The sequence below is a fragment of the Enoplosus armatus genome, chromosome 18 (assembly GCF_043641665.1).
Source record: "Enoplosus armatus isolate fEnoArm2 chromosome 18, fEnoArm2.hap1, whole genome shotgun sequence".
In the NCBI taxonomy this organism is placed as follows: Eukaryota; Metazoa; Chordata; class Actinopteri; order Centrarchiformes; family Enoplosidae; genus Enoplosus; species Enoplosus armatus.
In genome coordinates this window covers 11383723-11397341 of record NC_092197.1, presented here as the reverse complement: position 1 = coordinate 11397341, position 13619 = coordinate 11383723, and the positions used below count along the sequence as shown (strand labels likewise).

General features: G+C 39.7%; 1 protein-coding gene across 1 annotated transcript; it reads right to left on the bottom strand.

The window, feature by feature from the left end:
* Positions 1-4252: 4252 nt before the first annotated feature.
* Positions 4253-8890, bottom strand: stard7 (StAR related lipid transfer domain containing 7). The gene is made up of 8 exons (XM_070924576.1): positions 8325-8890; positions 7727-7890; positions 7542-7591; positions 6956-7066; positions 6653-6735; positions 6433-6532; positions 6244-6328; positions 4253-5963 (listed from the first exon to the last, which is right to left on the bottom strand). The coding sequence occupies exons 1-8, from the start codon at positions 8777-8779 to the stop codon at positions 5785-5787; spliced, it is 1227 nt and encodes a 408-aa protein (XP_070780677.1). The 5' UTR covers positions 8780-8890; the 3' UTR covers positions 4253-5784.
* Positions 8891-13619: the final 4729 nt, after the last annotated feature.

Here is a 13619-nt window from a genome sequence, read left to right as displayed (position 1 = left end):
CAACTGGCTGCAACTAACATCGGCTTTGGGGCCAGAGGATGGAAAGGTGGGTTTCTTAGAAAGAAGATGTGTAGAAGTGACTTTCCAAAGACAGCAGCTGGAGGTAAAGTACAAAAAGTAAGTTATGAGTAAGTCTCATATTTGTAGTGTTGCATTGATAATTTGTTGGGTTGGTCACTGTGACCTTTAGTCTGAAGAATATTTTTGATGTTTTGTGTTTTTTTGCTTTAAATCAGATACTTTAAGTGATTAAAGGGTAAGAAACATTTTAACATTTAGTCAAATTTCGAGCTAGATTTGAACTGCAACTCCTGAAAGATATTGATTGTGGTGATCCATGTCCATTTTTGAAGCAAGAAAGAAACAAGGTAAGGACGCATAATTATGTATCACAATCATCTATGCATTAAAAAAAAAAACATCACACCATCCCATCAGCCACACTGCACCCCCTTTGAAACATCCTCATTGTTCTGAAAAACAGAGGTCTGTTTCACCGCCACCGCCCACCATTTTCACCCAAAGTACTCCCATTTTCATGCCATTTGGTCACAACAAATGCAGGGTTTCTCTTTGGTGCATAAATATGCATTACGGTGTAATTTCATCTCACAAAGTGGTTCAGTTGCCAGAACTCTAAGTTGATTATCGCACCCTGCCTTCTCATTTTAGTAAGATGTCCCAGGGGAGCCACAAGAGACACAAGAGAAGGTAACAAGATTGTCAAACCTTTTGGAGAAACAGCTCTCTTAGCTTGATGGTATCATGACTCTTGACATTGCACTCAGAGACCGTTAACATAGTTAGGACTGAAATGTCTGAAGGGGTTGTGTCTTTACTCTGAGAAGACAGCAAATTTCCTCAGAAGGACAACCGAAATAGAGCAATAACTATCGGTCCATTGGTATCAGTGGCCACCAAGACTTATTTTCTTGTCAATTACTTGTAAAATTTCAGAGAGTGGACTCTATGAGATGCTGCGGTTCCTAACAAGATCACTGACGAATTACCCAAACTCTGTTTCCATTGATCAGTTGAAGAACACCCAACAGACTGATGGAGAACTAACTTCATTAAGCCACCATTCCTAAGGCCTGTTGTAAATCTTTTCTTGAAAATGTTTTGTATTTGAATGTATGTATGATAAAGTAGTGACAGAATTTTTAGATTTTTTTGTCAGTCGTGTCTGGTAGAGTCGGGCGCGAAGGACGGGAGGGTGGGGTTTGACGCAGTTAGTGCGCAGGAAGGGTGTAGCCCTTTTTTCCGCAGTGAGTGTGACCTATGACTAATCATTTTTTTTTATTCTGCAAATGTTCTAAACTGCAACTGCGTTACAGTTATTTTCTTATTATTATGTAAACCAATGGTGCAAAGTGTTTTTTTTTCTTTTTTAACAATCTGTCCATGAGCCTGGATCCCCTCCCTCACACCTTTGGACTTTTTCGGCTCTTGGACTGCAGATACAAATCAAGCTGTTGGATTGTCCTTCAATTGCAAGAAAATACTTTGACGATAATGTATGTCTTTTAGGAGTTTTGATAGTTAACCACACTCACCAAGGGTGAGTTGGCTGACGAAAGCAAAAAGATATATTCTGTTTTACTGATTCACTCCGTTTACTTCCGTTTACATTTAAACCAAGTGACACAGCTTTCAAGTCCCTTGGACCCCTTATGTTGAGCTGGATCCCCTGTGATCTGTGTTGGGATTTTTTGCCCAGGACCCCATTGTGCTTGATCTAACCATGCAGTGTGTCTTCTGTCCATGGTTGTGCCAAGCACCTTGGAGGCTTGTGAGCGCTGTCTGCCGTCTGTTCTGAACTCCAAAGCAATTCAAAAAAACTCAGATTTCCATTTTCAAGTTAGCGATGTACTTTTTTAACATTTAGAAATATAAATGAAATGATCACTAAAACTGATGGTTAATGGCAATAAAACTGAAATATGTGGGGGATATTAAGTACAAAAGGACCCATAATCATGAGGTAATTTAAATTAATATACAATTGTTTCATCACTTTCAGGTTCTAATTTTGTTTTTATTCATATTCATGTTGTTTTACCATATAATGTATTCTAGGATGTAAGACTGTGACCAATAAATTTAATCTAAACATCCTGTGTGTTTTATTGGCTACAACATTTTTAATGTTGAATGAAGGGCAAAAATGGATAAAAAAAGAGAGAGTTTGGCTCAAAGGGTTTTATAGCATTCACGTAGATGAAACAGTCATTTTCTACAAGCTGGTTGGTGTCAATGGCAGATTTATGGAAACGATCAATTACTGTAAGTGCTCAGTGACGTTTAACTATGGCTAATAATTTCAGCCAATGGAGGTCATATATTAAAACAATGCCCGCTCTAAGACTGAGACTGCAGCCACATCATTGAAGATCAGATGTTGTCCCATAAGTGAAATCACAACTAGTGCATTTAGCCAATACATTTTAAACAATTAAACCAGACTCCTTTCTTTATCACTCTTATTTTAATTAATTCAGTCTTGGCCAACACTTCATGTGCTGCAGGTATTACATGATAATGAACACTATAAAATATAGGCTTTTGGGTTGTCAGAATGACCTTCACAGTGATGAAGTAAACCAAGAGCCTTGTCTTATGTTGTCTTGTTATGAGTAAATCCTGGAGAACTATTTATTCATATTTGTCATATCCAACATGTTCCCAGAAAAATACACCCTCCTTTGTTTGGTAATGGGCATATTGGCAGCAGTACGTGCCACAGTTAAAATGATAGATATTGTCATTGCTGGTTATACCTTTATTTTATGGGATTGCACTCTCACAGTGAATGAGGTGATGTAATTTCTAAATTGCAGCTGCTGTCAGCTATATTTATTATTTCAAATGCATTTAGTTTAAAAAATCACTTTATTATTTACACCAGTTTTTCCTGCTGTCACATGTGAAAGTGTCTTCTGTGAAAAAGCCTATTGGAGATTCTCTTGTGAGGCTGAGAGGGTGTCGTGAAATGGAAATCAAAAAGACCACAGCAACCAGAATTAGAGACGCACACAATTTCAGTTTACCGTTTCTGTCAGGTAAGCACAGCAACAGCACAGCAGCACCTTTCGAGGAATAATCAGATCGGAGTGGACATTCACTTACTTGCAAAAAAAATGTTGTGAAATAATTCTATATCTAAATAAGTCTAATTAAATGTTATTCTGATGCAAACACAGTTTAAGCTAAAATGCTAGATTATAACAACAATTTAACAACACACTCCAAGTCCCAAATCCATATTACAAACTAGTTTGTAATTGACAACCGAGGTCACACATATTGTATAATTTCCTGTGGTAAAAATGGTAAAGTATGTTGATATTTTTGTGTACTAACTGCTTGAACAGTGCACCATGAAGATTAGTATGTATTACATACTGTATAGAGTCAGTAGTCCGGCTTTGGGACTCAGCTACAGTAGAGTTTGTCTTCTTTCAAGCTGTTCAGTTGAGCAGACGGTGCTTTCAGTGAACTGTGGAGCCTGCCACTGACCTTATACCCAGACAGGGAATATAGGGTTTACAGATTATCCCATTAGACTGGCTGACGATAGCTGCTTTGCACAAAAACAATGCCCTTTTTCTCTACACAGACAAGGTCAAAACCAAGAATGCTCTGCAATCAACAGCTGAACACAGTAATATGCACATAGAGATCTGTTTATTTGATCTGATTAGTCGCTCTTCCATTTCAATCATTCTTAAAATTACAGGGTAACAAGTGCATCAGCTGATATCCACACAATAATTTTTTCTGTTCCTAAAGTAATTCACATGTGGTAGCTAATCACAACAGACGTTATACAGCCCGCAGAAAGGAAAAACAAAAACTGTATGTGACAACTCTTTTAGACTACTGCAGGTGGCACGCAAATGACAGAGCATTAAATCTGATCATTAGCAAATGTTGCATAATGTTTTGTTTGACCACACAAGATAAATGTCAAAAACAAGCATTTAATTTCCTTCCTCACACTGCCAATCTTTCTCATATTAAACAGCAGGAAACACACCACTACTGAATAGAATTATACACATTTTTGACACTGGGGATATATATTAACACTCATTACCCTCACATGTGGGAAACCCATCACAAAAGTGCATCCCACTGTACTGGTTTAACTTGTTACTGCAGTTGATTCATTCTGACGTACCACCTATAACAAATGACATTAAATTTTAGTACAAGATGAGATGTTTTTAAACACGAATGGATTTCAAGATATTTGCGCCAGGTTGTCAGGCTGTAAACAGTGTACTTTATTAGGCGATGTTTTATTCCAAAGCATGTGGTGCTCTTTGTACATTCATAACACCCCCTGCAGACAGTTATTTAAAAAAGCAACAAGGATGATTTGGAAGGATGAATTCTATAGAGTTTCAGTAGGACCAACATTAATAACATAAAAAAAAGAATCACAATGCAGAAGAAACATGTTACAGAGTTTGTTGTACTCATAAGAAAAAGGGATTTCCAGTATTGGGCAATGGTTTTATGAATGTACAAGATCTACAGTAACACACAGAAAACACCAACACCCATAACTCCAATAGTGAAAACTTTAGTGATGTCTGCTACAACTGTTGTGAACATCAGGAAATAGGACAACTTTAAACTCATATGAAATGTAAATGGATTGTGATGTGGCACAAGTGCTCTACGTTTCTCTAAAATGGGCATTGGTTTAATAAAATGTGTCTTTGTAGGGTTGCCTTGCTAGTAAAACTTAACTGAAGTGCATCAGTACCATTGTATCTGAGGATTTATGTGGTTGTTATAAGACACTATGCCCCCAAAGCTGAAGGACTGGTTTATCTTCAGAAGGCTGTTTTGTCAACGCTGGCAGTTTCAAACAAACACGGTGAGATGGACAGCGTGAAACTTCAACTGTGCTAACAGCGAAACAATGCATCACTAAAAACCAAAGAGAAGCCCTAGAGTTTTCATTTTCAATTCTGTGGACACACTTTTTAATCATCATTTTTTTGTTTTTTTTATCCATCCATCGTCCAGTCACGTGACGATCAATCACTCATGCTGTAAGCAAACAGGAAACCATTTGCTTTAAATCCATGAAATGAAGAAACATGTTAGAAAATGTTCCCCGCAGAGGCCTCAATTCTTCATCTGTCAGTGCAGAAATCTTGGCTTTAGTTTTATGATTCAGTGATAATGTCGACCACAAGCCAGTCATAGTTACCGTTCTATGTCCAATACTGTACAACCATTTCCACATCTCATCACATCACACCACAGACATTAATACAGTGGCGCTCTGAACAGCCTTTGAAGTCAAGCCGTGTCAAGCAATGGTAGACAAGACATAGAACGATAAAACGGGAGAAACAGTGCTTTGGCAAAAGCATTTCTACAATTAGGAATTTTGGCTCAATCTTATCAACGGTTCTACGACATACATAATTACCAAAGGAGGCAAAAAATGCCACATGGCATTACCTGGCAGAGCAAAAACGGTGCCAATGCCAGCAGTCTGGATGAAGATTTCCATGGCAACATTTTCTCCAAAAAGCAGTAATGCTGTCACCAATACAGTCCACTGTTCTTGTGACATCTCATCTACAGCCAATATAACCATGTCTATGGGTGGACATAATGTATATTTGTAGTGTAGGTTGACACTTCCATTTGCAGTTCACGCAGTGTCCCCAAGAAGCAGTGGCTGGAGGGTTTGATTCGGGTTCAAGTGTTTGTGACAACACACTAATAAAACCCCTGGTCTATAAAATATCCATCTCAAGCGTAGATCTGTCCAGGACCACCTGTGTGCGGCTTTTCTCCACTGAGGCGCTCCTGGCTTGGCTGGCGGTTGGTGTCACTGGATTTAATGACACCTGCGTAGTCGTGGATCCCCACTTCCAAGTTCTTGGCCCTCAATGCAGCAGTATGCAACTTCTCCAGAAACTCAGGCATACCTGCCAGGTGCAAAGGGAGAGCGTCCTTATTATCAGGGTAGAATACACACACACACACACACACACACACACACACACACAGTCTGAATGCAACAGCAAGCAAAAATGCCAATGCTTTGCAGGTTCCATCTTCTCGTGTGAAGATTTGCTGCTTAATGTGATTGTAAATTGAATATCTTTAGATTTTGGACTATTGGTTGGACAAAAAAAGCAATTAATCGTTCATGAAATATGATTATGGAAATAATCATTACATGCACAACCAGTGAAAAGAGCTCACCACTTGACACCATCCAATTCACACAGTAACGGGGAAACACAGTCTGAGGGTTGTCACTGTAGGTCAGCAGGTAATCGAATCCATTCTGTAAAAGGAAAAAACAAAGTCAAACTCAGTGGCTACAAAACACAGGACCCTGGATGCAAGTTAAATTAATCTGTGTAGCAAAAAAAAACATTCATCACACACCTCATCAAAGGACTTGTGAGGACGGATGACCATCTTTGACTGGTACGAATGAACTCTCACAAAGTCCTGAGTCTCTGGGACTCTGGGGTGCTGCACGGCTCTATGCAACGGAGTTACAAATACACAAGATAGAAAGACACAGACACAAGTTACTCATTTAGTAGTGTATAAAAACTAAAGCATATTTGACTCCAGAAACACATTATTTTCTAAGTCCTACCTGGATACCAAGATCATCAGGTTGTTGTCTATGTCAACATCATATCGGCGCACATACACGTAGTCCCTCGAGTACATGGGATACTGTGAGGAGAGATTGAACAAGATTAAATAACAGCTGAGTATCAACTAAAAACTGATGAATACACTGTAATGTGGCTAGTAGTTGCTCTTGACCAAATGATAACCCAAGGTCAATCATAGTTTGCTCATACAAAAGAAGAAAAAGTGCCCCGTGTATATACATTATGTAAAACAAATAGCCTCCTCCCTTTAGGCATAATAGCAATCAACAGAAACTCACTGGAAAGTGTGTAGCCCAGTGTACAACTTCAGAGCCTGTGCTGACATCTCTGTCCACCACCTCAAGCTTGATAACCAGAGAATCCCACTTCTTCCTGTACTCTGTATCCAACTGGGGGAAAGGAGAAAGCACAAGTCAAGGGTAAGGTGCTTAATATAGCACATAGAGTGAGTGTTACAGTTGCTTTTGTGCTGCACACATGCAGCGCAAACACGTTGATTGTGCAAGAGCAGCTGGGTAATGGAAAAACAAGCTGCCAAAAACATACCATGAAATAAACATGTGAAAGTCTCACTGCTATGAATATTAAATCTTCAACCAAATTACTACCAATGCCACTTGGATCCACACAATTCTCTTTCAGTAATACAACGATTTCCCAAGGTGTATAAGTCAGACTTCCAAGAGTGAGGAGACCCAAAACCCTGATAAGGAATTAAGAGTACAGCTCTCTCCTCCGTCCTCATGTTTTCTTAGTGTAAGGCAGTACCTCATTAAAAAAAGTTATCCGTTTCACTTCATTTCTTCATTAATTGAGACTGTAGCACATCCTAGTAGCACATTAGGAGATTTGAAAAATCTGTACCTGTACATTGAAGAACTGTCTTGGGGTGACATCGTTGTAGGAGCCCAAGACTGCAAGTAAAACATAAATAAAAAGGGTGCTGACAAGTCATACCAATATCAAAAAGTAACCCAGACAAGTTGAAAGTGCACTTTATCTGCATTTCAGAAACCTGATTACACATGTGTGATTGTGGGTTGGCTGACCTCTGTATTCATAAAGGTGACTATTGGGTATAGGGCGCTTCCACACTCTGAAGTCCTTCTTCTCCATCACGACTTCCCAGCCAGCTTCCAGGTGGCCGGCCACTGTCCCTGAAGCTGTATTTAGACATTTTACAGTCTCCAGTGCCTGTAGCTCAAGTCCACACCTTCAAAAAGGAAGCAAATAACAGGACAGGTTGTTCAGCATACTGTCCAGTTGATATTGAAGATCAGACTCTCTTCAATATGAAATGCTTCATTGTACATACAGATGGGTGACAAATTGAAGGAAAAACTAGTGTTTTAGTTAGGTGTTGAGCTTCCATAACGGTCTCTGTAACTCTTGTGTGATCAACGGCCTTCTCCAAAGTATATTCTCTCATTTGGTGTTTTGATGATGGTACTGTACTGATGGGCTGTCTAACATGTTGGTCCAAAATCTCCTGTAGGTGTTCAACTGGGTTGGGAACTGGTGAATGTCAAGGCCATAGCATATAATTCACACCATTTTCATACTCAAACCATTCAGTGATCCCCTCGTGCCTCTATTTCTTATGTGTCTCCACTCATTCATATGTGCATTTAAAGAAAGACTTCAAACCTGCGAATTTCCTCATCTTGAATCTTCTCACTCTCCCACATGAAGACACCAACCAGGGCCGCGACAAGTCTCCCAGTCGGGGCGTGCTTGTTCTGAAACCTGCGCCATATGTTCCCAACAAGGGTCCACCTGGTCCGCTCGGAGTACAGGTTAGAGTAAAGCTCGCCGATCTGACAGGCACGCCGGAGCCTCTGTCCGGTCACAAAGCCGCAGTGGTCCGCAAATATGGAGAGCAAGCCCTTCCTCTTTTGGCCAGATCCCGCAGCCTCACTGGCACCGACACTTGCCCTCTGGAGCCAGGACAAGAGCAGGCCCATACCCCTGCCCAGCCATGGGACCCTCTCAAGCTTCCCTCTGCCCTCCTCGACAGTCCGCCTGAACGACCTGCTGCTCTGAAGCCTCATTGTATTTACACCGATCTCGCAGATCGGACGACGGGGAACAGAGTGAAACATGACAGCTGTGACCGTGACAAGTTCCCAAAGACAAAATAAATTTCGCAGGCAAAGCTAATGGTCTCCGGAGATGCACCATGCATTACCTTTAAACAGACGATAATATGGACTTTTGGCAAGCAAAAGTCATAATTTTATTCTGGTTGTAACGTTAACTTTAACGCTAGTTATCGAGCTGTCTACGAGCACGCGACATGTAACGTTAGCATTACGTTAGCTAACGTTATCCCTGTTAACTGCCCACTAGTGCGACACGGAAAAACTAACGTTACACCACAACAGCGCCGCTCTTATTTCTAAATTGAAGCTCTTATAACTGCACTACAAATTACGTCGCCTACTGTAACTTCAACACAATTGTCTACCTGTGCATCTTTGATGGAGACAACCTCATGTTTTTCAAACTCCTGCAGTGCATTTGACCTCCTCTTCCTACTGTCTCTCACACGCCCACTCGGAAACCCCGCCTTACAAATTGTTAAGCGAGTGTTCATTGGACGTTTGTTATTTTTGGGCAAATTTGATTGGGTCTAGTGGGAGCCTGTCTTAAATTTAGCAGCTCGAGCGCCAGCATGTGCGCCAGTCCTGCTTTACGCCACCACCAAAGCTCAAGTTTCTTAGCTGAACTGGAATCAGATTTTGTATCCCAGCTGCTCAGGTTAGGTTCTGGTTTTAGAGGAGAAGGTATATTTAAAGCCTCATCCAGGATCAGTGTCCACTGAAAGCTGAACTCATACTAGAGAGAGGAAGTTAGAGTCGCCCTCCTGTGGTGCCGTTGAAAGCCAAAGTCACCGGTATTAAGTAATGACTCCTCACGTGTATTTGACTTGAAAAATATCTGTTAGAGCTTGCTTAATTTCAAAAGACAGCAGTTTCACTTTTGTGATAACAACCTAGATAGATAGACCTATTTTATTGGCTGAAATTATGTATATGTGTGCTATTGACTAAAAACAATTCTTTGTAGTTTGTTTTTGCAGTGACCTTGTTACCGTTTCAAAAAGCATTTGACCCAAACACTTCCTCAATGTGAAAATTAGTGAAAGTATTTCAAGGGAAATATAGTTGGTTGAATTGCATCACATACTATATTAATGTAATTGCAGGGTGTGACCGGTAATGCAGTGTTATCATAATACATTAGACAGTGTTTTGTCTGTCATACAAAAAGATATAGGCAGAAAAATAAATCTTATTTATCAAAATGTTATTAGAGTAATATACGCTAGATGGCGCTGTCTAACCATGCAGAGTATAAGAAATGTGGCCATAGATCAGTCTAGAATCCTGCACATCTGATACAAGCTGAGTTCTTAAATAAAATGTACAAATCAAATAACACAAACCAAGTTTAAAAAATAGTTACATCAGAGAATTGAGCTCAATGGTTTTGATCAGCAGTGGTACCGTATGTACTGCACATCAAAAAGGCTCTATGGTATCATTAGGCTCCCCAGGAATCAATGGAAGCACCAGTCAATGTATCGCATTTCACTTTGTCCAACCCTGTCATTCAATCATTCATTCAATTATCTTGTGCAGCCTAACATGTCAAAACCCTTAATAAACAAAGTATGCCAGATGTAATGAAATAACCCAAATATTGATTTATAATCAATATAATATACTATTATTATATCATTATTTTTGACAAAAGTACCATTTTATTGCTTAAGTGGGTGTACTTAGGGGAAATACCTAATTTAACTGTACAGGCCCTGTGTTAGCTCAATTGATGACATTTTATTTGAAGTCATGTGTGCCTTGCTCATGAAAGCTGTGAATGATTTTAGTATCATAAGACCACGAGACAAGATGTTTTTAAAGAACCTCCTGCCTACGCAGCATGTACCTCTATCTAAGTTTACTTATCTCTACAGCAACCAAATCCATCATAATCATTAGTTTTCTGACTGCACTTGGGAGTTATAGTTAGAATATTTGCATACAGGATGTAGGCTATATTGCAAAATGGAAAATGGTTATATCCCATCAGGTGTCCTTTCTGTGAATCTGACAATTGAACATTGAACATAAAATTAAAAATGAAGCAGCCTGTGATTTTGTTTATATTTTGTTGTATATATTTTCTGGCATCTAATCATTTATTCAGTCGAGGTCACTGTTCTGTAACTGACCTCTGGTTACTAGCAAGGGAGTAAAACAGGGAGTATATCTTTTGAAGTTACTAAGGGAGTTCTGGAAATTGCGAGAGTAAAACTCGGTTTTGAAACAGTCGTAATCGCCACTCCTTCCTTTGTGAAATGCTGCCTTCAGGTGCTAAAACAAGAATCGTAACTACAAGCGATCACAGCCGACCCTATACGTTGCCCAATAGATGGTGGAAGAGGGAAATTTCCATGATCCTCAAGAGAAGTGACGTCAAGTAGAGAGAGACAATGGACAATGGAGCTCGTAGTAAAATAATAATTATATGTGCTGTTATTACAGCATTATCCCATGTAATTACATTTCCTACTGTGGTGTGGTTTAATGAATTCTAACTGTTTACCTCAAGCAAATACAAAACATTTTGTTTTGGCTAAACAATTGTCAAGCCAAACATAGCACTTTTGGCATTCAGCATATCACGTCTCTCTTGAACATAATAAAAGAACAGTCACCAAAGTAAACGACTTTTGTTAGAGGGTGAATGTTGTTATCATTTCCGGTCGGATGCACTTGAATGAATAACAAGTCTTCCATAATGCAGTTAACATCACCACCACCGGGTGTTTTCCTGCACAGTTTTGACGTGACATTGTTTCCCTTAGTTAGGAAAGCAGTGGTTACTATGGATAATTATGGTTTGTGTCTGTATGTGTCTACAACGTTATGTTTTTGAAATGTGGTCACATGACAATTTAGGTAGTATGTAATGATAAAAGCATTAGCCGTATTATATAGTAATATGTAGTAAAATGTACTCAAAGTATCAAAAGTCAAAAACTCATTATGCAGAAAAAATATGGTTGTCAGTGTTATATAATCTAATCTAATCTAATCTAAAGTACTTTAGAAGCTCACCATAGGTTTTTTATATAATAACTTGATCTGCAAAGTAACTAGTAACTACAGCTATTGAATAAATGTAGAGCAGTAGAAAGTACAATATTTCCCTCTTAAATGTAGTGGAGTAGAAGTATAAAGCAGTATAAAATGGAATTACTTAAGTAGTTAAGTACCTCAAAATTGTACACTGCTTGAGTAAATGTACTTAATAATATTCCACCACTGTGTTGTGTGTATGCAGGTATGTGACATACCGTAATGTGTGTACACGTATTGAATATACGAGTGTCCCAATACTGCAGAAATTGATAGAAAGTGTAAACGTCATTTTAGTAATGGCAGTGGATTTCAAACAGATTTTTATGTGGTGTTTGTGGCTACATACTGTATATGAAGGGATATAGAGAAGAGAAAAGTAAGGTTGCATAAGAAGACTTCGCAGCGAAGTGGGATATTCTGACAAGCGCTACACCCATCCACTGAGCGCATCATGAGTTTAAAAAAAAGGGTCTTGCTGACAGCTGGGCGGTGCTTCCTGAAGGGTGTACCCAATAAAAAAAAAGAAAACCCCTGTTCCGTTCACCGGCATGATAGTCCTACACATGCGGCTGCGAGGGTTTCATTCAAACTGAGACGTATCTGGATTCGAAAAGACGGATTTATTTCACACCGAATGAGATAGTCGTAAATAGCTTTTTTGACGCAGTCACTCTATTTTTAACGCAAGACAGCTTTTTTTACGGGATATTGTTCATTATCAGAGTCATTTTTTTCAGTGTCCCGCGCGCGCGCGATCGTATGCCTGGGCGCGCACGCTAATTAGCTTACTGGCTAGCAAGCACTATTCTTCACAAGACTGAAAACTGCAACGTGTGGTAAGTTTTATCATTTAGACTCTCTATCAGAATAAAGAGCTCACTGTGGTCTATTCACTGAACACCGCAACTAAAATTAACATCACCATTTGATGTTAACGTAAAGCTAATGCTAACGTTAGCCGGACCATTGTGCTACGTAAGTTATTCAACACTAACGCAAATGATTTGAGTGATCGGTTTGCCAACTTAAGGTAAGTTGATATAAGCCCCATTGAAAGACACTGGATAGTACGTGATACGCAAAGATGGAGACTTTACGTGATGGCTGTTGATTGTGAGTTTCCGTTAACATTTAATGTTGGGCTTGTGTAACGTTCGAATCGAAACAAGGTGAACGGCGCAATGAAAACTGTCCTTTACGTTAATGTTAAGCTAACCAAGCTAGCAGTATTGACCATCTGTCCAGCACACACTGGGCAGGTCATTAAAATTGGTTCGAAACACACGACGGTGACTGCCCACCCGGTCAGCCGGAGGTATCGCCTGTGTTCGAGTTAACGCTACGTCTGGGTGCGTCCCCTTTTACGAAAAAAAAAAAACACGTCAGACAAGGTTGAAGCTGAGGATAATAGCACAGTAGCTGTTATAGCGGCTGTAACGTCAAATTAAAGACTTAACGTCAAGTCTAGACCGGTCGAGCTGTTTCTGTTCAACAGTCGCGTGGACCAGTATGAACAGACTGCTCTCGTGGTCAGGGCTGTGTTCAATGAATGGATGACGACACGTGCGCACGTAAGAAAGAATTATAATGCCTCCTATAGATAAGGCACCGTTTATCTCGTGACGGCCCTTATGGTCAGCAATACTAAACAAAAACGACAGTAAACCAGAAAATAAGGAACTGTCTGGGTTAAAATAGAGGACGTTTGTTAATATAAGCTCCGACCCTTCCTGCGACATTTACCAAAAATGGCTTCCTATTGGGTTTTCAGAAAAGGCAGCTAACGTTA